At 36.9% G+C, this 21,077-nt stretch overlaps 1 protein-coding gene across 2 annotated transcripts in view; it reads right to left on the bottom strand.

The window, feature by feature from the left end:
• Positions 1–18: 18 nt before the first annotated feature.
• Positions 19–21,077, bottom strand: part of GLMN (glomulin, FKBP associated protein) — a 22,067-nt gene continuing 1,008 nt past the window's right edge. The window contains exons 3-18 of one of the 2 annotated variants that reach the window (XM_009290470.1): positions 19,271–19,390; positions 18,360–18,468; positions 16,893–17,139; positions 16,289–16,388; positions 12,640–12,827; positions 12,094–12,147; positions 11,132–11,162; positions 10,662–10,751; positions 10,068–10,109; positions 9,909–9,982; positions 9,508–9,592; positions 7,183–7,292; positions 5,947–6,010; positions 2,353–2,476; positions 857–939; positions 19–717 (exon numbers count right to left, since the gene is read on the bottom strand). In XM_009290470.1, coding sequence (XP_009288745.1) covers positions 610–717; positions 857–939; positions 2,353–2,476; positions 5,947–6,010; positions 7,183–7,292; positions 9,508–9,592; positions 9,909–9,982; positions 10,068–10,109; positions 10,662–10,751; positions 11,132–11,162; positions 12,094–12,147; positions 12,640–12,827; positions 16,289–16,388; positions 16,893–17,139; positions 18,360–18,468; positions 19,271–19,390 — 1,629 coding nt within the window. In that variant the 3' untranslated portion in view covers positions 19–609. The remainder of the gene's footprint in view (positions 718–856; positions 940–2,352; positions 2,477–5,946; positions 6,011–7,182; positions 7,293–9,507; positions 9,593–9,908; positions 9,983–10,067; positions 10,110–10,661; positions 10,752–11,131; positions 11,163–12,093; positions 12,148–12,639; positions 12,828–16,288; positions 16,389–16,892; positions 17,140–18,359; positions 18,469–19,270; positions 19,391–21,077) is intronic. The other variant, XM_009290472.1, reaches the window with a different exon arrangement.

The following is a 21,077-nucleotide window of genomic DNA, read 5'->3' as shown; positions in this document are numbered from 1 at the left end:
ATTTTTAACATCTTACTTGGCTCAAAGTTGATGTGTTTCTCTTTAAACCTGGTTTCCTTTGCCATAGTGTTTCTACTATTATCTATCTATGCCTTACAGTCTTGTTTGTAAATACAGAAGCTTGTTTTTCAACGTTAAAAAGCACTAATAAAAATACCTTGCGCTTAAACGGTGCTTTTTAATCAATGGCTCTCCAGTCACTTTAAAAAAAAAAAAAAAAACAACAAACTTTGTAATTCACAACACCAGTCAGCAACTATATCTAACAAATTCTGAAAATCAACAAAAATAAATACACAACCATACCTTCTTGCCACAGCATAAGAACAAAAAACCCCCTTGTTTTTAGTTTCTAAACTTAAGAAAAAGCATCAAATTCTGAAGAGCAGTATTTCGGTAAAGAGGCCATCTGTCTGAATCGCACACAACAATGGAAAAAGAAAATAAAAAAAGAACAGCAAGAAGACTTATGAAGAGCAGCACTTGCAATTCTTCTAGAGGCCACTCTGAATTGCTCTTCTTTAAAGGTTGGTAGCCTCCTTTTCAACTAAAGCCTCATGGTCAAAATGATCTTATAAGAAGTATGTTAATTCAAATACTTCAGCTGACCTAACTATTTTCATCCATTACAGCTTTTATTTTCACTTCAATGAGTTCTTCTACTCGAGCTAGAACGCTTTCTATTAAATCAAATGTGAAGAGGGCCGAGTGTAAAACCTGAAATGACGAAAGAGATTAATGTTATTTTTATTAGAAGAATTTTTTTTTTTTTACCCACTGTACATGTACGTTTGTCTCCAGATTGAAGAGAAAACGTCAATACTTCTGAATAACTCTGAAGGAAACGCAAACTCACCTGAAGCTGCATGTCAGTAGTCATGGCAGGCATCTTTTCCCCACTAACAGTTAGAGAACAAACTGTGTTAGAACTGTGTGCCTCTGTAGAAGAAAATAACCAACCAGAGATCAGGCTGCTGTTTCACGTAACTTTTAGAATGAAAGGACTATTTAAAATATTAGCATTTCTAGGACAGTCATTGTTAAAAACCCCCACAGACCTAGGGATTGACCAAACACAGGACAGGAGGTGCTGAACCTTAAGAGGAAGACAGTTTGAGCTGGATGCTCTCTCTGCACTTTCTATATACATTACTAAACAGGCAATATCTGCAACTCAAAACAATTTTATATAGCAAAAATGCTCCTTAAAAGGAAAAAAAAAGTTAAATCTGGTCATTTTTTGATACATTTTTAATATTTCCACAGCCGGACAGATAGTAGAAGGTTCTTTAGCTTGACCTAATGAAGCCAGACATGAAATACTTATTTTATTAAGAAAAGGCTGCAGGCTTCTCTGTTTCAGACAGATTACTTGCAGCAGGCAAAACTACAAGGACAAGTCTGTAAACTAAGGGGAAAAACTCTTACATTCAGACCACATATCTGAAATTCAACATAGTGCTTACAAAGATTATACACTGGGGAGAAAGGCTAAACCATTCACTATTTTGAGTTAGATGTTCTCTCCTGAACTCGAATCTTTTTATGCTTTGTCAAAGCCAAGAGAAATGTAAGAGGGGCTTAAAGAAAAGGCTTCTTCCCGATTCATTTTAAAGGGTTCCCTTTAGACAGATATCCACAGGTCACCTTCAGAAAAATTCCCCTTCTCTGCCTCATATAGTTTACAACAACAGAAGAGGACAAGACTAGGGGCAAAAAGCCATACTGACATTTTTGGTAGCAGAAGCGAGTTCCTTGGGCTGTCTTAATTACACTGGAGACCACAAAGGAACAGAGGATCTGACATACACAGACATGGCCTAAAGCAGCTATAGCGCCTATGCCCTGTGGAATGTGTCTGCTTAACCCACAGCAGAATCTGATTCTGTGTGTCAGATTAAAATAAACAAATAAAAATCCAGAATGTAATCCTTCAGGCTTTAAGAGAGCACCTACTTGCCGTGCAAATTATTTCTCCTCGTTAACCTCCCCACACCTAGTATGAAACCTAAGGCCTATATATTCACAGAGAGACTTAGATGCTCCTGTCTAACCGTAAAATCAAAAGTATAAATGCAGAACAAGCTTTGAAGATCTCCATGTGACATTTCTATCAGGTTCCCATAAGGTTTACAAATGTGACGAGAGAGAAGCGAGTTCAGATTTTTCTGACCAATTATGAAAATTATTAATATCAAATATAGCAACTACTGAATTATTACTTGAAATTTGGGATAGTGTCAACAGTTAAATAAAACATGATCTATACAGCACTCACCAATTCTTTGTTTCCAAAGGCTTTACAAAGTTTGTAAATATGAACAAAGCTAAGAAAAAAAGAAAACAACTAACCTCTTCTGTTTTCTTTCTTGTTCTTTATTTCTGCTTCATAGTGCGCTTTTGACATATTGAGTCCTACGTGCAGTGGTTTTAAGAAATTTTGCTCAATCTTGGCAAGTGTGGTCCATACACCAGTCTATTCAAACAGAGCAGAGAAGGCTACAAATTACTTTTAATGGAGCATTGCAACGCTAAGTTTTTGAGCACGAGTTTTTGGACTAGTCTTTATAACATACACTTCTGTGCTGGGGAAAGAGAAAAAAAGAATTTAGACTCATCCATTTAAGCATGAATAGCATCATGATGGACGTTTAAGCTCCTCTCTCTCACATTTTCAACATTATGTGTTGAAAATTGGAGGATGAAGCAGTCAAGAGGGGGGGTGGGGGGCAACTTAGTATGTAGGCTGATAACTACAGCAATGGAAACACACGTTTTCAACTTGTTCTTGTAAGCAAAGCTGAAAGGACCTTGGTATGTTGGAGGGGCAGTACTAGCCACTTTCTCAGGCTAGAATCTCTACAGGGAGTAAAGAGCAGTTGTAGATTCCTCTAAGATAATTCAGCAGCAAAATGGCACAAATATTTAAGTTCCCGAATTAACACAGTATTGCGATGCCAAATGAAAGCTCTGATAAATGTCATGCTCCCCAAATATGTAAGGGTCTTGTCTATATTGCACTCAGTTTTAAAAGCATTGTAGGAATGTTACTGGATATGCTACTACCCCATCCTTAGGCACACTAGCCAAAGTGACACGTGAACTTCTCCCCAGTTTGGCATGGGTGAAAGGAGGAGTTTACAGTAACGGCACTCAGGAAGCAAGAGATACAAGGAAAAGATGCTCAAAAGCAAGGCTGTTCAAGGTTACACAGCACGAGAGGAAAACTTCTCTGCCTTGGCACCTTAGAAGCTTCTAGTTACAAAACTGCTGTAGAAGGAAACAAATATAAAGCAGTCTTTGTGTCTTTGGATATAGGAGCCGTTTATATGACTCCTTTCTTCAGGCAGTATCCTCAAAGGGCAGAGTAAGGACGATAAAAATACAAGTTCTCAATGTTAAATAGTATTGCTGATTACAGTGGAAAATTCACCAAATTTTAATGCTAAATGACACAAAGTTAACTGGTCAAATAAGAAAACCGGTAATTACTTCCATCAGAATGGGGCTAAAAATGAAGAAATAACTTTCCAGAAGAACACTGATTTTTAAACTTGATAATTAAAGTGCTTGTTACACAGCAATCAAAACATCTGAACTGACATGAAAAGAAGCATTTTTCTTCCTGCCCCACTTGCACTACATGAAAGGAGAGAGGGAAGAAGTCAAGAAGAACTGGCAGGGCTTAAGTTTAAGGGAAAACTTCAGAAGAGGTGATGCTATTTTCTCTACAAACTGTAGGGACATTCTTTATGCCAGGTACTAGACAGCACTGTTACAGCAATTGTGTGCTACTATGTATAAATTTTTAATAATAATAAGAGAGGAATACTCTTTTTTCTTACAAAGCTAAGCATTTACATGAAACTGAGTGGACCATAATGAGCACTTAAACAGTAATCGCTCCGTAAATCTGAGAAACGGATATAGTCTGTCAATACTAACTAATTACATAAATAGTAAATTAGAAATGCACCAACTGAAAGCTATTTTTACTATTCATTTTCATTACAGTTTTGGTAATCAGAGCAAGCTATATTATTATTCTTCTACTTAGACTAATAATATCATTACGCACTTATAAAATCTGTATTCATAGATCTCAAAGTGCTCTAAAAGTAGATGAGATTTTTTTTCCTGTATTTAGAAAACAGAAAGTGATATACTGAAGTATATTATACCAAATCATAAAGTCAGTCAAGGAACTGGGGGAGAACAACAAAACACCTTAGGATACTTATCTTCTGGGTAGAATATTCATCTGACCATGATACTGCTTACTGAAGTCAGGAAAGGCTTTACTGTACTTTAAAACTGAAAAGCAATTTTTCTTTAAACCGTCACTAATTTAAAGAAATATTTTAATGCAAAAATCAAAACATTTAGTACTAAGGAGATCATAGAATAGTTTGGGTTGGAAGAGACCTTTAAAGGTCATCTAGTCCAACCCCCCTGCAATGAGCAGGGACATCTTCAACTAGATCAGGTGATACTTGTTTGCTACATGATACGAGTGGATAAAAAGCTACTGAATTGCATGAATCAGAGGAATGGTGGAACACAGTAATTTGAAAGAGTCAACAGAACTTGCATTTACTAGCAGAATAAGTAGCCATTTGGTAGTGGAATGTAATTGGAAAACTAAACATAAATAATTCCATTGGCTCTTCAATGCTGTATGACACAATGCGAGTCAAAGCATTTATAAATCAGCTACTAGAATATGGAATCCATGTATCGACCCAATTGTGAAATTCAGACGTTTCCCCTTGAGTATCCAGGATCACATTTCCTTTCTGTCAACTGCAGGTGGACAGGACTGACTGTACACAAAACCAGCAGGTCCATCATAACATACTACACTGAAAAGCCATACAGCAATTGAATAACAAATACAGTTTGCACTGATCTACCAGTAACAAGTGTTGCTGACTGCTTCAGACAGAAAAGAGCTAAACAAAACAGAGAAGAAAGAGGTGGGGATTACAACTAAAGCTATAAAATCCTGCTTTAAACCGAGGTAGCATAATATTATATGGGTAAAATACATAAAGGCAGTTTCAATTTTTTAAATATACTGCAAAGTTTAAGTATGCAGAGTATTTCTGAAATACCTACACTCAAACATCCACACACAGAAGAAATGAAGGTAAAGAGGTATACCGATAATAAAAACGTAGGTGAACTACAGTGGTGGGCAGTTTAGGCTGGCAAGTCACCTATGTGCATAAAACATTCTAGGCTGTATCCAGTAAAGCAATGTAGCAGAAAATCAGATAGGTCTGGCCATTCCTTTTGTTAATTCAGCAAGTGGATATTACAGACAAGAATTTTTTTGATGCTAATACCTAGGGACGCTTTTAACATGTACCTATTATGCAGCTGCACAGTTGCGGTCAATATAGAATACTGTTTTGCCCAGCTAAAAACTATTTAAATATGATTATTAAATACTTTCTGAGAAATCTTAATACTATTAACTTTCAGCATATCACAGAAAAAGTATTTTGCCTAAAGATGAATAAAATGGATCTCCTGAACTGCAAAGGTTTGTATTATCATTATTATAAAAAAATCCACTTGGAGGCTTGAGGGATACCACTGAATAAATAAGCAAGAGTAACAAATATTTCTTCTCATGGGAATACTTGATAGAGATGTTATTTTATGGTGACAGACAGTTACGGACATACAGTTCATCAGGCAGAGTAAAAGGATTAGCTTGTTTACAGCAACAGTTAAGTATGAATGCAATCAAATTTCATCAGAATAAAACGCACACGTCACATATCTCCTAATGTAGTTAATAAAAACATCACTTATGGATTACTGAGCATTGCAAAGAAAAAAGCAAAAAACATTTTTAAATCAAGGATAACAGCATTCACGTGAGTCGAGCTCTCAGCCCTTAGCTAATCAATCATTTTCAAATCAGTTAGTACTTACTTGATTATCACTTTCACAATCCTTAATGACTAAGTATCTTAGTAGATTTAGTGACGCCATAATCCTGTGAATTAAAAATACGCTATTATTTAGAACACAGATTTGTATTACAGGGATAATAATTTAAATTGTCCATTAGCCAGACATCCTAAAAATATCCATTTGTACAAAACGCAGCCACTCCTCTGTTGAGCAATATAGCTTAGTCTAGAGCACCAGCGTGCAGTAACATCCACGTCACAACAGTTGACACTTTGCAAGTAAGATTAAAACCGTCAGCAGATTGGAGAAGGCTGCTGATTGTGAAGGAAAGTTCTCTGAAGAGATAGAACCTTACTACGGAATTTGTAATATGCATCACTGGTGATCCAAAGTTGATATGAAACTAGTGTGACAGTTCTCTATTACTGGATTGAATTCTTACTTTTGAGTGCTTTTTAAAAATATGCTTTTTGCTTTTGTTTTACCATACTTTTTAGCAGAAACTATTTATTGCTTTTTCCAGATAAACAGTACAGTTACAGATCACACATCTGGGTTTTTAAGTAGTTATGTGTCCATCTGGACACTATCACCCTATGGACTTACAAGCCCAACCTTTACTTATCATACAGGAAGAGACTTGTCCTATACAGGAGATTTTCAGAGACACTGGCCGTTATTTTTGTATTACTTAATGCAAGTATTTGCTGTTCAGGTGGCTCTGTATTCTCACTCAAGAGATACTGGATTCCCAGCAGCAATGTGTGAAACAGCCTCAAAAAGGCTGTGTGCTAAAAGTTGTATCTGATAATTGTTGTCCCCCTGTGTCACATAAGACAACATACCACATTTCTTTTGTTCTGCCAATTGCTTCTGCAGAAAGCTGACAAACCATACAGTCCTGAAGAAATAATGCTTTACCTCTTAGTTCTGTAATTTGGCATCTGAGGCCTTATATCCTCAGGGAATATAGTTCTGTAATTTGGCATCTGAGGCCTTACATCCTCAGGGAATGGAGAAGGAATTCCTTTCTTATTGTTCAAATCAATGTAATAACATTGTAACATTCTTCTATACAGCGTTAGTTGAAAGGATGGCTGAAATAAGCGATCATTTCCATTTCTAGTTTAAAATACATTGATGCTGTCACCTCATTAATTACATGACAGCACACCTCCCATTGTAGTAAGGTAGTTTGAAGTCTTTTTAAATGATTAAAAAGGAGAAAAGCCTCTAACTGTGATTACAACTCACCTATCTGAGTTTTGCAGAAGATCTGTCTCAGCACCTTCTGGAAGCAAAAGCACTAAATCCAGAAGCGAGATCAGGTGATGTCCCGTAAACCAAATGTTGTCACATGCCTTCTGAAAAAAGCGATACAAAAAGTTTAGTTGAGTGCAAAATTTAAATCTTAAAGATATTTTAAATAAATCTTAAATAATTTAACAACAGTTTTGGGAAAAGAGAGAAGCAAAATAAAAAAAAATTTCAAACACTGGCAGAAATCTTTTTTAATTACTACATGTGAATGAAGTATACAAACTAGTCTTTTCATAGTCCTCCCTACTTTGTCTCTTCATGCCAAGCTGTTCTTTTCAGTTTCACTAGAATAGATTCTCCACCTCTTCACCATACCACCATCTATATAGTTAATATTTGTTTACATAAATTTAGCAAATTGTACTAAGCACTCTCTTCTTTTATACTGAGGTATGGAACAATTAGCTATCTTTACCAGAGACTCTATTCATTTCATAATAGTAGTATCACGATTTTTTTTTTTTTAAAGATGATCAGGTGTTTTAAGTTTTCTTTGCATATTTCTAAACCCACAACTCCTAGCAATGCTTGCAAGTGAAGTACTCCTTCACCTCTATGGTTCTTTGATGGAGGAAGGACATTCAATTACTTTCTTTTGAAAGCGGGAGGGAGGAGAGGACAGAAAGGAGAATCATTTAAGCGTAAGATGGAGAGTAGTAGGTTTTGAAGTGGCAGAACATAATTACTCTGACGCCCTCTGCCATCACAGACAGACCACTTGCTATTTTCACAAAAATTCCCCTAAATTACAACAAATATGAAGTAAGGAGGGGCAAAACAACAAAAAAACACCTCTCTCACTTGCTTAGCGGAAGTTTTTTTAAAGCCTTGCAGCTAAGACCCCTGAAAATTCCCTCCTCAGTGAGGATGGTTGAGCCTCCCTGCACTGGTGCTAACTTAAGGGTGTGCCCATCATTCCCAAAGAGCAAGTGAGCACGCTTCTCTCTGAAAGTTTCGCAGCCTCTTCAAAAGGCTCTTTCATGTCAGTACAACGAAGCTGAGAGCATGGAGTTGTTGCAAAGGTCCCGTGCTGGCAAAGTCCTTATCTCAGGTAAAGGTGGGGAAGGTTGGGGGAAGAGATATCATACACAGGGCAAAAGCTAGACAAGAGAGGAAACCGGGACAAAGGCAGAAATGGATTAGAAGGAAAACCGAGATTAGATAAGGAGACGAGAAGGGTAACTGTCTGTTAAGTCAGATCAGATGCAGGACCTGGAAAGATTAAGACTAGCTGGGCACAAAAACTAAGATGAAGTAAATGGACAGCAATAGGAAATTGTTATCATTATGTCTATAGCAGAATTCTGTGCAACAAACCTAGAATATTCAAATTCATATGATGAAATTTTAAAATTATTTGTCTTTTTGACAGCCAGGGAACTCTACACGGAAGAAATGTATTAAGAGAATTTTGAGGCTGTAAGTAAGGAAATTTCAGAATATACTTTTACTTATTCGATTTTAGCGCAAGCCCCTTTTGGAACAGTTTTCATCTTATCATCTTCTTCACCCCTGCTGATTCAATATACAGGATAGACTATGATCTAATAAATAGTAATTCACTGTTTTCTAACATAATTATGCTAGCATAAAATATGCATAAATTTACTATATTGTCCTATTTGACAAAAGGCAGTATCCCTGAGAATCAAATTTTGTTTGGAAAAGGCCCTAAGCAGTTAAAAAAAAAGAGAGAGAGAGAGAAAAAAAGAGCTACTAATTTATTTTTAATTACTTTTTCCAACTTCCTGATACAAATGATTATAAAATACGAGATTTAAATGGCTTTGATCTAACTCAACCCTTTCTGATGAACTTAAGGTTTGTGAAGCACTCGTAATATAATGCTGACTGTCATCATAAAAACCAAGAAAAAATTAATAATTCTGTCTGGACTGTAGCATTTTAATTATATTCAAGCAATGAGGAACTGTGAGGATAAAACAAAATACTGAGTAGTTCCTCTTTAAGAAAGAAGCATGTATTTTCAAGCACAGAAAAGGTAATAATAACTTCTTCAAAAAATACAATAAGATAGTGCAATCAAAAAATACATTTGTAAAATTATAATGTAAAAATACATATGCAGAAAAAAGCCAAATTAATATTTTTAATGATATAATTTCCCAATCTTATGTTTCTTTTCAAAGTGGATTTTTTTTAATGCATCACTCAAAGCTTGAGCTCTACACATCTTCTCAACGTAATACTGATAGAATTTTGAGATGGCAACTTGTTTTTTAGTGGTAATAGCCTCACCGTTAACGATAAGTGAATCTGATCTTTTATGTTTTTAATAATGTATCCTTCCACACCAGCATGGTTGCTTGTCTTCAGTAAACACCTTCAAACAAACAAACAAAAATATTATCTCCTCAAAGCTGCCTATATAGTTAGCTCAAAACTTAGTGAATAACGCCATAATGTCATCTAAGTGGGAGTTTTACCACAGATGAATGACTATGTAACCTTTAAACACTAGCTTACATAAGACAGCTGATTTTATGTGAGGCAATTGGAAATCATTATTTGCCCAAAAATTAACATAGTAAAATTAATGTAGTTTACCAGATAGGAACTCTGTCAGAAAACATTGTATTTATGCAATTAGGCTGCACCAAGGCTGATATTACACAATCTACAGTAATTTGTATGCATACCTGAATAATGTATATTTTCCCTCTGCGTCAAACTTGTCTATGAACAACTGCAAAATATTTAAACTCTTCTTTCTCTTAAAAAAAAAAAAAGATGTTATCAGATTAATTCTAATTAAATAAATCCAGCACTTAACTGATTCTGTAGGTCCCATTACATACCAGATGCTCTATGGGACAAAGGGTCATAACTTTCACCAAATCCTGCAGTTGGACAAAGAAAACATAATTTCTAATTACATACAGATTAGTACATTACATCACACTGACTAAAATCTATTCAAGACATTAAAAAAAACCCAAACCCAACAAAAACCAAAACCCACAGCCCACAAAACCATGCCTGTGAGACGATTCTCATCAGAGAAATTCACATTAGCTTCAGTGGTTGAAATCCCAGGGCTGATACACAAGACTACTATACTCATACTGTTGGGTCCAAACAAGAACGTAGTCAAGCAGCAGATTTGCAAGGAAGAGGCAAAAATGAGCAAGCATCATCTTTCAGCTAAGATCAGTGCCCACCTACCCCAGTGGCCTGTACATACACTAAGTATATTTTAACTGTCACTGAAACTTTATGCTGTAGCAGGTAGAAAAGACAATCAATTCTGTATAGCAAGACACCAAAGGTTTCAATTTAACGACACAGGTGTATAAAGGTTCAGTAGCATGTCCTCTCTTAAACACCTAGAAGATAGCTAGATATTAGTTATAATCAAACTTTAAAGACTTCTGTACATTGCTTCGTATTACCTGAGGTACATCAATAAAATCTCTGAATTCTAAATACTGATGGAGAAGGCTGTTATCTTCCATTCTCAATAAACAGCTCTCAAACAGGTCCTGCAGGTGGGGGGAAAAAACAAAAAGCTGCCAACATTTTGCACATATATAAGACATTAATCTACATGCTTAACATTTCATGGCTAAAACCACCTTCACTATAAATGCTCATTCGCATATCCAAAGTTCCTAGGAGCTACAAATGTAAGTGATAATGGTAATTTAGACATTTATGCATGTGTGTGAAGTTCAATAAATATAAGTGTTTGTAAGACTGAAGAATACCTAATTAAGCCTCAAAATATTTCTGAGGCTATTATCTAAACTATCATTTGTACCTTGCTTAGAAAGGGAAACTAAAGTTTTACCATTACTTAAACTGGAAAACAAAACAAAACAAAACATTCCAAAATTGAAAATTTGATTAAAAGAAAACTTACAAGTCCTTTAGATAACATAGATTCTTCTGTTCTAGAAGAAGAAGAAACATTATCAAATTTCAGTTGTTAATTAAAAAGACACTGTTGCTATTTCAGAAGAAATACTAGAATAGAGATCAAAAAGTACTTGTCCCTCAACAATTTTCATTCTATTTTCTAAATATAGTATCTTCATTATTCCTCTCAAAGATTTTTAGAATAAACTGGCTGATGAAAAGTTGAAGATTAGACTCCTCTCTTCAGGGTCAAAAATGACTTTTTTTTCCCCTCGATATTTATAAATGCTCAAAAGTAGCATCTCACAGGTATCAAGACATTGATTAACAAAGAAAATGAAACTTTTCCCAGATGATTCCATTTGCATAGTTCTGCAAGCCTAAGAAAAACACAACAGATCCTAAACTGAAGAGACCAGGAAGTTTTGTTTAAACTTTACCAAGAAATGGTAAGCAGTCCTAATGGGAAACTTCCCTTCTATAGCAGCGCTAGAAACTATTTGGCCAACACTGCTGCTTATGGAAGGTGAAATAATCACAATATATGGAAAAGTCTGGTTTCCTTTAGAAAGCCTGACCTTTAATCAGACAGCATATCGTAGCAGAATACATTCAAATAAATGCTATCATGATAGTTTTCTCTAGTAGCAAACTAATTGTTACAGAAGTACAAGTAAATATACACTCCAATTATTCTGCATATGTTTAAAAGACCTTAATTTTGCATTTTCAGAATAAAGTTTCTAAAAATGATATCACAATACAAGCTGAAAACAATAAATATATGTTTTAGACAACTTTTTATACTTCTTAGTAAAAGAAGCCATCTTGTTGTGGAACTGCCGTTTTAACTCTCAGGTTTAAAAACCTCCTCTGAACTTATCTGGTATATTTGAAATTTGATTCTCTGAATTACTATAAAAGATGACACCCACTACCTAGAACTCCAAATACCATAAACCCTACCTTTTCAGTAGCACTTCAATATGCGTCATGTTGCACTGCAGAAGGTATGATGGACTAAAAGAGAAAGATTAGGTTTACATTAAACTGCATAAGCCATATACATTTGCACACAGTTAATATATTTGACGGGATTAGTCTTTTTGGAAAAATTTATAAAAAAAATCTTTATAGAATTAATAATTTTGAAATAGACACAAAATAGTAAGTCAAATTGCTGTTAATAACTCCTACATAGAAGCTGTCTCTAAATATGCAATTGAAAGTTTAATACGTGTTCATTTTCAGCATGTGACTAACCCTGTTTCTTTAAAAGAACAGCTCATCTAAAATTAAACCGTAACAGAGTAATCTGCAGGACTGGAGTATGTTCTTATGTATATACTATAAGCTACATAAAATATAAATGCATAAAGGTTGACATGAAACAAAATTCTAGTGAAATACACAGTTTTCATTCATAACTATTCACGAACAAAAAGTCTTCTTCTGCTCAGAAAGAATCTTCGAAGTACAGACTTACAGTAAGTGAGGAAGAATAGTTCTTACCTAAATACCGCTGGAAAGCAATCAATACCAAAATGCTGAACAAACATCAGATATGACAGACATGCCAAAGAATCTGCAGAATTCTTTTGCTCTATGTCCGCAAACTCCTGATTCTCCCAGTGTGGACTTTTGCCTTTACGATGTAAAAACACTAATGGTATCAGTTCTCTAATATCCCACAAAATGTCCTAAAAAAGAAAGATAGATTGCCTATAGTCGCCTTTAAAAGACCTGTATACCAGTTAAGTTTCAAAGCTTTAACTGTATTTACAGTAAATTCTCTTACATAGCATATATATAAATTAATATAAATATTTTGTATTTATGCTATATACACATACACAAAAAGGACCCTGCAGGAAAAATAACTACTGTTAGAAGAATGTTACTAAGATGGCAAAGTCAAGCACTCAAAAGCTAGCAAAAGCCAAGCCTAGTTTGGCTCCCTTATCCACAATGCTATGAATAATGATAGCCTCACGATCACATTATGCCACAGGACCCCTGTGTTTTTCAGATCACAGAATACTCACTATTTTGTTTTCTGCTCACTAATCAATATGCAACACAACGTTTATCTGCTAAAGGCAAGCCCCGCTTTAAAGTTACAATCACTCTGTATGGCCTTTCTTTCCAGTGATGTGCAACACAATGACACCCGAGTACTTCACAAATACTAGTGTGGTTTTTTCCACCCGCCCCCCCCACATTCATGTGGATTAGGAGGTAGTGTAACTCCTATTGTACATATCATGAAGAAACAGCGAGACCAAGGTTAACTCACTATTCCGGAGTTGTCCAAACTGAACACCTGGGATCTCACATTTTGGAAAATTAGGATTACACAAAATGTCATACAGTCAAAGCATGACTTTACTGACCTTAGCTGCAGCTCTCATTACCCAATTCCACAAACAGCAGAAGTCAATTTCTTGAGAATATGAAGAAAAGGTAATTCATAATTAGCATAAAAAACATGGTTTCAGACCGTGCCCAACAGGAGAGGCAGGATAAAAAGCCAGTTTTTCAAAGCACCCTTCAACTATCTTAGCCATGAGATCATCTTCTGGTAATCCCTGCCTCCTTCACTGCACACCCTAAAAGTCCTGCAATAAATGAAGTAAAGGTCTCAGAGACAAGATTCTCTTTCATTGCACAACCCTGATTGATCCACACAGCAGTTCCATCCTATGCTGAGACATGCTGCAGAAAAACATGGATGTGATCATGATAGAAAACCTAATTATGGTTGAAAAACAACCAAAAGTTTTGGTAACTGCTTAGTGTGCTTCACTTTACAATCTTAACATTTGGATACAGAATTTTGTGTGCAAAAATGCTTAGATTTTTAAACACAAAATGGAGAAGAAAGAGTTGCATCACATGGCAACTTCCAGGCTTCCTGTGTGTGCATGCACATTTGCACACACTTATATGTAGTGTATTTTTGTGTGCTTTCCTCATCCCAGCTGGCTCCAAGTCTTCCTTTTGAAACTCATCAAGTCTTAGTGTGCCATTCCCTCCCCCAAACTGACACCCTGACCCAGTCTCTCTGCTCTTCTAGGACTAATTCCTCCACTATATCATATAAAAAGCTGTCTTTCTTCTAACTCCCTAGTTCATAGTTTATAGCCATTTCAGCCATCTTCCTCCGATAGCTAGATTTCCTCTGTCCCCCAGCCAGTTTCACCCCCACTCTACCTTCTCTGTAACTTCCATTTCCCTCTTACAAAGCTCCAGGCATTCTTTGACTTCTGTCCTTCTGTATTTGACTTGTGAATTTTCCTCCTCTAACCAGGGATAACAAGGTAGAACAAAGTCCAAAGCTCAAACTTAACTCTAGTCTTTAATACAGCCGACATTAACATGAGAAACAAGTGTATCCATAGTTTATAAAACAACTTACAGAAAAGAATTGCAATGGCCAGTTATCAAAACCAGAATTGTATTTTTGTTAACGGTAAATATTAATAACCAGTTAATAGTCATTTAAAGCTCAGTTCTCCTATACATCTAAAAAGGTCAGCTTGTTTTGTAAGAGTTGAAGACCTTAGCTGCAATCTTGATACAAATGAGCTGTTACGGTCTATTCAGTGTTACCCAACTAGTGGCCCATTGGCTATCCCGAGGGAAGACTCCATTTAGTACTGGGAATATTTTCCACCCTTTTATTTCGTAGTAAGATTTACCAGCCTGCTTCTGAATAAACTGTTATAAAATAATCCAGCACCTGGCTGTCAAGAAGGTTCCTTCATTTCATCAGCCCAACACAAGTCATTGTATAAACACACATTTGAAAATTAGAGACAACTGGTATTTACAAATATTTTAAATTTGGTGTACTGGCTCTGGCTGGCATGGAGTTGGTTTTCTTCGTGGCAGCCCGTATGGTGCTCTGTTTTAGATCCGCGATGAAAACAGTGTTGATAACGCACCAGTGTTTCAGCTATCGCTGAGCAGTGCTTACACAGGGTCAAGGCCTTCTGATTCTTACTCTGCCGCTCAGCAAGCAGGCAGAGGGTGGGTGAGAAGCTGGGAGGGGACACAGCTGGGACAGCTGACCCGAACTGATCAAAAAGGTATTCCATCCCCTATAACATCACACTCAGCAACAAGTTGTGGGGATGTAGTATTTTTCAGATTAACTGTCATTCAGAGACTGGCTGGGCATCGGTCTGCTGGTAAGGAGGTGGTGAGTGACTGCGACTGCATCACTTGGGGGTTTTTTCCTTCATTTATTAAATTGTCTTTTTCTCAACCCGTGAGTTTTTCTTGCTTTGGCCCTTCAGATTCTCTTCCCCATTCCGATGAGGGGGCCTAAGTGAGTGACTGGGTCAGGGCTTAGCTGCCAGCTGGGGTCAAGCCACTACATTTGGAAATGTGCAAGAGAGGAAATACTCTTTACCACATTCAAAACATGAACAAAGCACAGCTCTACTTGCTGTAACTTTATTAATCACACCTACTCCTATTTCTGAAAACATACACGTATTGTGTGTTCCAACATATGCACGGACTGTACCTGACTATCTCCTTACAAGGCTTGGTTTTGTTGCAAATTTAAATAAAATTATCTATACCCACAATAATCTTGCTCTAATAAAACACAGCTGCTATGTAAAACATTCAAAACCAGAGTAACTGCATTGGTAGCATGGAACAGACATGTTCCCACTGAATTTCCAGCTCTAGCATCAGCAGCAGCCAAACACCGATTTATATTCTTTAATAGTCAGCTGGCACTGCACTAGGCACACTAGAGATTTCTCTCTGTGCAACACTTGGATTAAAGGTAACGTAGATTTTGCCTTGACGTAATACTGCAGCGAAGACAATCCTTTAGATATTCTAATAAATTCATACATCACCAAGAAAAAGAAGCAGTTACAACAAAGTGGCAGCTGCTGATTCACAGAGCAGTCCAAACTGGTTTACAAGGAGCAAAACTGTCTCTGCAAGATTTGTAATTTCCAGAGATGGGACCTGGAACTGTTCTAGACCTTTATCTACCTGCATTATCTTACAAGGCCCAGTAAGTCATCCCACTAAGCAATAAAGGAAGCAAAATGAGCTCTACAACAAGTTCTAGGTAATTCTGAACTAGACCACTGGTTTTGCAAACATTGTAATTAATTTTGACTGCACTTACTATAATTTCAGTTGCAAAACACCGAAAGGGATGTTCTTCAATGCCTTCAAGTTGCTCAAGCTGAGCTGTCAATAATGGATATTTCAGGCTTTTCATACAGCTGAAATAAAAAGAGGTAAAACTAAATCACCAATAAGGTCACAAATACAGACTATAATAGTGTCACTGACGACCAAGAATAAAGTCTATACTCATATTAGCTGCTGCTATTCCTGATATTCCAAGGAGAATTAAAAAAAAAGAACATCCCCTGTAGAAGCATTCCTTAGACTCCACCTCCAGAATATGATTATCCTCACTGTTGTAAATTTGAGGAGAAGCAGAAGAATACCAAAACAGCTTCACAGCACAGAGACTAGTATTTCTTTACCATTTCCCTGTACTAAAAAAAAACCCCATAATTATTTTTATTTTTCTTCTCTCACTTCGTAAGTATGTAAGGCATATTTAGGGTTTTTCTTTCTCGAAATACCACATTAGTTAATATAAGTTGGCAGTATTATAAAACATTAATAAGATTATTTATTTACTGCCTATGTAATAAATGCCTACTGTTCATTTTGTTAAGTTATAGGAATATATTACACTAACATAAAATGCTCACAATTTTAATAATTCTTCTTTCAGCTCCATGTCATTGTATTCTGATGACTTTTCCATGTTTTTAACAACTTCATTCACAAAGGGTTTAGCAAAGTCCACCACTGCATTACAACATTGACAGAGACCAAGTTTATCTTCTTGTATTTGTTGTTTTGTATAAGGTACGGGTAAGGCAGTAAGCTGATTCATAATCATCGCCAAAGATAAACCCACTGAGTAGGCCTTCTTGTTCTGAAGTTTCAAAAGCACTGGAGGTGGGGGGAGAAAAAAAAAAAAAGAGCACGCGCACATTTTGAGACATTATTACTTACTTAGTAGAGGAAAACGTGAAGAAAAACAATGTGACTACATAAGCAAGCCTTTAGTTTCAGGGAAGGAGAGGGACTGATACCTGAAATCACATGAGCAAATCCAGCAAGACTAAACATCATCAGCTAGTTTAATATACTGTATTTAAGATGACCATATATTTGAGAATGACAAATATTAAAGCAGTCACGTATTTCAACACATTCTTCCTTTCTCTGTAGCACCATGATGAGGACTGAAAAAAAAAAAGTCTGTCTAGAACTAGTCTAAATGAAATAATATTCATCTATCTGATCTGGAAAACTGATTTATTCTTGCTTGATTGCTCAACTCCTTCTGTGTTTGGCAAAACCAGAGGCAATGGCCCAACCTTTCTGCTGAGACCTGACTCTACCTGAAGCAGCTCAGAACTGTTACATACTCCATGGCAGAACCAACAGAGGGGCTCTCAGGCTGAGAAAGTAGCACTAGTGGCTCTCCACTTAAACTGCACTGGCAGACTGCGGATTGTCTATCCAAAAAACCACATACTTCTAATTACCAAAATGCTTCTCTTGTTAAATTCTAACATAATTCAATAACATATCTCAGAGACTGCTACAATCAGACTTAAACTTCATAAAAGACACTTCATTTCATCTCACATATCAAAACAGAAACTATTACTTGTTACCTAGTTAGTGGGTATCCAAAACCAACATTTTTAGTTTTTATATGTAAGCCAGAAGAATGCTTCCTCCTACCAATCAAATATTTCAATCTGAAATAAAAGTTTTATACTATGAAAATATGGAATTGTATGTTTTAAAAGTTAAATAATGAAGAATTTCACAAATCCATGTAATTCTCTATTTCTGTAGCAACAGTATGAATGGTTTACACCTCTAAATATAACTGCCACAGGACAACGTTCTTGTAAATGATGAAAAATAGCTGAATATTGCTTTTTCAACTGATGCTATAAATCCCATCTAAAATCTTTTTCTAACAGGCCAATATAAGCATGAGAATTATACCTTGTGTTATTTTGCAGAATATAATAGACTGTAAAGCCTGTCAGGACAGACATATTCTGAAACTATTCCAGCAAAGGCTAAACTAATTTGATAAATAAATGAGAAAATTTAATTCATAAATCATCTGAGAAAGCGCATCTTACCTATCTGCAAAGGCTGAAGCAATAACATGACAGTTTGGCACACTTGCTCTCCAGAGGTCTGCTCAATCTGCTCAAGTAAACCCAAAAAAAGTTCCTTCGGATTGCATAGCTGCAGGAGAGGAACAATGCATATTTTTTAATCACCATGGTCATAAGCTAAAAAATTCATCACAAGCAAACTTTAACAAGTTCCTGAACGTCAAGAAAGCAGATCTGAACATCCAAGATAATCTTTAAGAAAACAAATATGAAACAATAAGTACTTCCCTACAATGAACGTCTTCTGCAGAGTGTATACATGTGTACACTTTCATATAAGCTGAAAACATAATAAATAATGACACTAAACTTGATTTCTACGGTCTATAAAAACATCACAAGTACCTTAGCAAAGTAACCCTTAGGAGTAGAGAGAAAAGAAAAACTTCAGTGTGAATTTAACTCAAGCTAGAGGTTTGCAAGTTGTTTTCTAAGTACATAAATGAAAGGGAACTAGTTTTCTAGAGGTTAAAACTCCCCCCCCCTACTGCTCCATCAGAATCATCAGGTACTCATTGTCATACTGTATCTGCAGTAGACAAGAGGCAGTATTGCTGTGGCTGCTCTGACTGCAGCAGCTGGCTATCAAAAACTTTGAGTTCTATCTGCCTTTTTCTTCTGCGTAATGCTATGTCTCTTTGTTTTGTCCAGTTACTATTTTCACAAGATTTATAAGAGGTTAATTATCTCCAAGAACACTAAGCTTGTGTCTACTTCAGATGAAACCGGCCCATGAGTTTAAAAGTTATGGGAAATGGACAGAAGAACCCAGAAGTATTCATGCCTTGTTTTCTTTGGAAATCAGAGGGAAAATTAGGACCTCTCCCTTCCCTACAATTATTGTATTATAACCATGTATTTCAAAAACGTACCTGTGCCAACTGATCTAGTATCTTCAGGCAGTGCTCTCGCTTATCATCTTCCAGTTTATACATGAAAATACATCTAACAAGAGGAGAGATGAGATTCCAACCCATATTCTTGATGATAACCTAAAACCGAGATTTTCAGAGAATAAACCAAAATTGGACATCTTCTAAACCCAGAAAGATTGTACATATGAAGGCCAAAAAAGACAGATCAATGTCCTGGTTGTAACCAACACCATAATGTCACTGAAAATTTAACATCTATTACCATAAAGTTCTGTACTTGACATACATTGTACTCTCTCCCCATACCTATAAACACAGCTGCATATTTTGTACAGTTTTCTTCATTGTATTAATTCTAACATGTCAATATATATTTCTAAGAATTTATATGACAATACATTTAAAACAAGACTAAGTAGAGGACTTTTGCTGAAAGAAAGAATGTTTAACCTGAGGGAAATCAAGATCTTCAGTTGTTACTCCAAACTCACAAAATTCAAAACCAGATTGCGACCCCCGTGTAACATTGCCAAAACATTCCATCCTTCACTTTCTTTCTGAACTTCCTATTTATCTGTGTACAATTTAGTATACTCTCCCAGCTCCCCAAAGTGCCTACAGACATTAGCATCTCTTACATTAGCATCAGCTGAGTTGGCTCTTACAGTTTTGGCCAATCCTATTATATCCACCTGTGGTGGGTTGATCCCAGACAGCAACTAAGCAACCGGCTGGTTGCTCGCTCTCTTCCCCCAGTGGGATCGGGGAGAGAATCAGAAGAGCGAAACAAGAGAGTAACTCATGGGTTGAGATAAGGACAATTTAATAAGTGAAGGACAAAAGGGGAGGGGGGAATGACGCAAACCAACTCCCACTGGCAGACCAATGCCCAGCCATTCTCCAAGCAACAGCTACTTTGGAGTGGGTCCCCATCCCCATGTGTTTTTATTGCTGAGCATGACGTTATATGGTATGGACCATCTCTTTCATCAGTGCAGGTCAGCTGGTCCCAGCTGTGTCCCCTCCCAACTTCCCAGCTTACCGCGGGGGCAGAGTGAGAAATGGAGAAGGCCTTGACACTGTACAAGCACTGACCAGCAATAGCTGAAACACTGGTGTGTTATCAATACTGTTTTGGTTACAGATCTAACACACAGCACCATACAGGCTGCCATGAAGAAAATCAACTCATGCCAGCCAGACCCAGTACACCATCCGAAATCCTGTCCTGCAAAAGAGGGACACTGTCACTTTCTCTTAATTATGCTTTTGTCCTCTCTTCTCTTTGCTTAACTCACTGAAAAACAGTTATTAATTGTTTTGTTAAGATTCTCATGACTTGGTTTCTGTGAGCTACCTGAAGTTACACAAGAATGTGCACTTGGTGTCAGTCGACAGCCGGCTGAACGTGAGCCGGCAGTGTGCCCAGGCGGCCAAGAAGGCCAATGGCATCCTGGCCTGTATCAGAAATAGCGTGGCCAGCAGGAGTAGGGAAGTGATCGTGCCCCTGTACTCGGCACTGGTGAGGCCGCACAGGCTCGAATACTGTGTTCAGTTTTGGGCCCTTCACTACAAGAAGGACGTTGAGGTGCTGGAGCGTGTCCAGAGAAGGGCAATGAGGCTGGTGAGGGGTCTGGAGAACAAGTCTGATGAGGAGCGGCTGAGGGAACTGGGGTTGTTTAGCCTGGAGAAAAGGAGGCTGAGGGGAGACCTCATCGCTCTCTACAACTACCTGAAAGGAGGTTGTAGCGAGGTGGGGGTCGGTCTCTTCTCACAAGGAACAAGTGATAGGACGAGAGGAAAC

Source organism: Aptenodytes forsteri, unplaced genomic scaffold, assembly GCF_000699145.1.
Source record: "Aptenodytes forsteri isolate BGI_AS27 unplaced genomic scaffold, ASM69914v1 Scaffold237, whole genome shotgun sequence".
Taxonomy (NCBI): Eukaryota; Metazoa; Chordata; class Aves; order Sphenisciformes; family Spheniscidae; genus Aptenodytes; species Aptenodytes forsteri.
The sequence above is the reverse complement of the archived record's forward strand: the minus strand, read 5'-3'. Positions and strand labels throughout refer to the sequence as shown.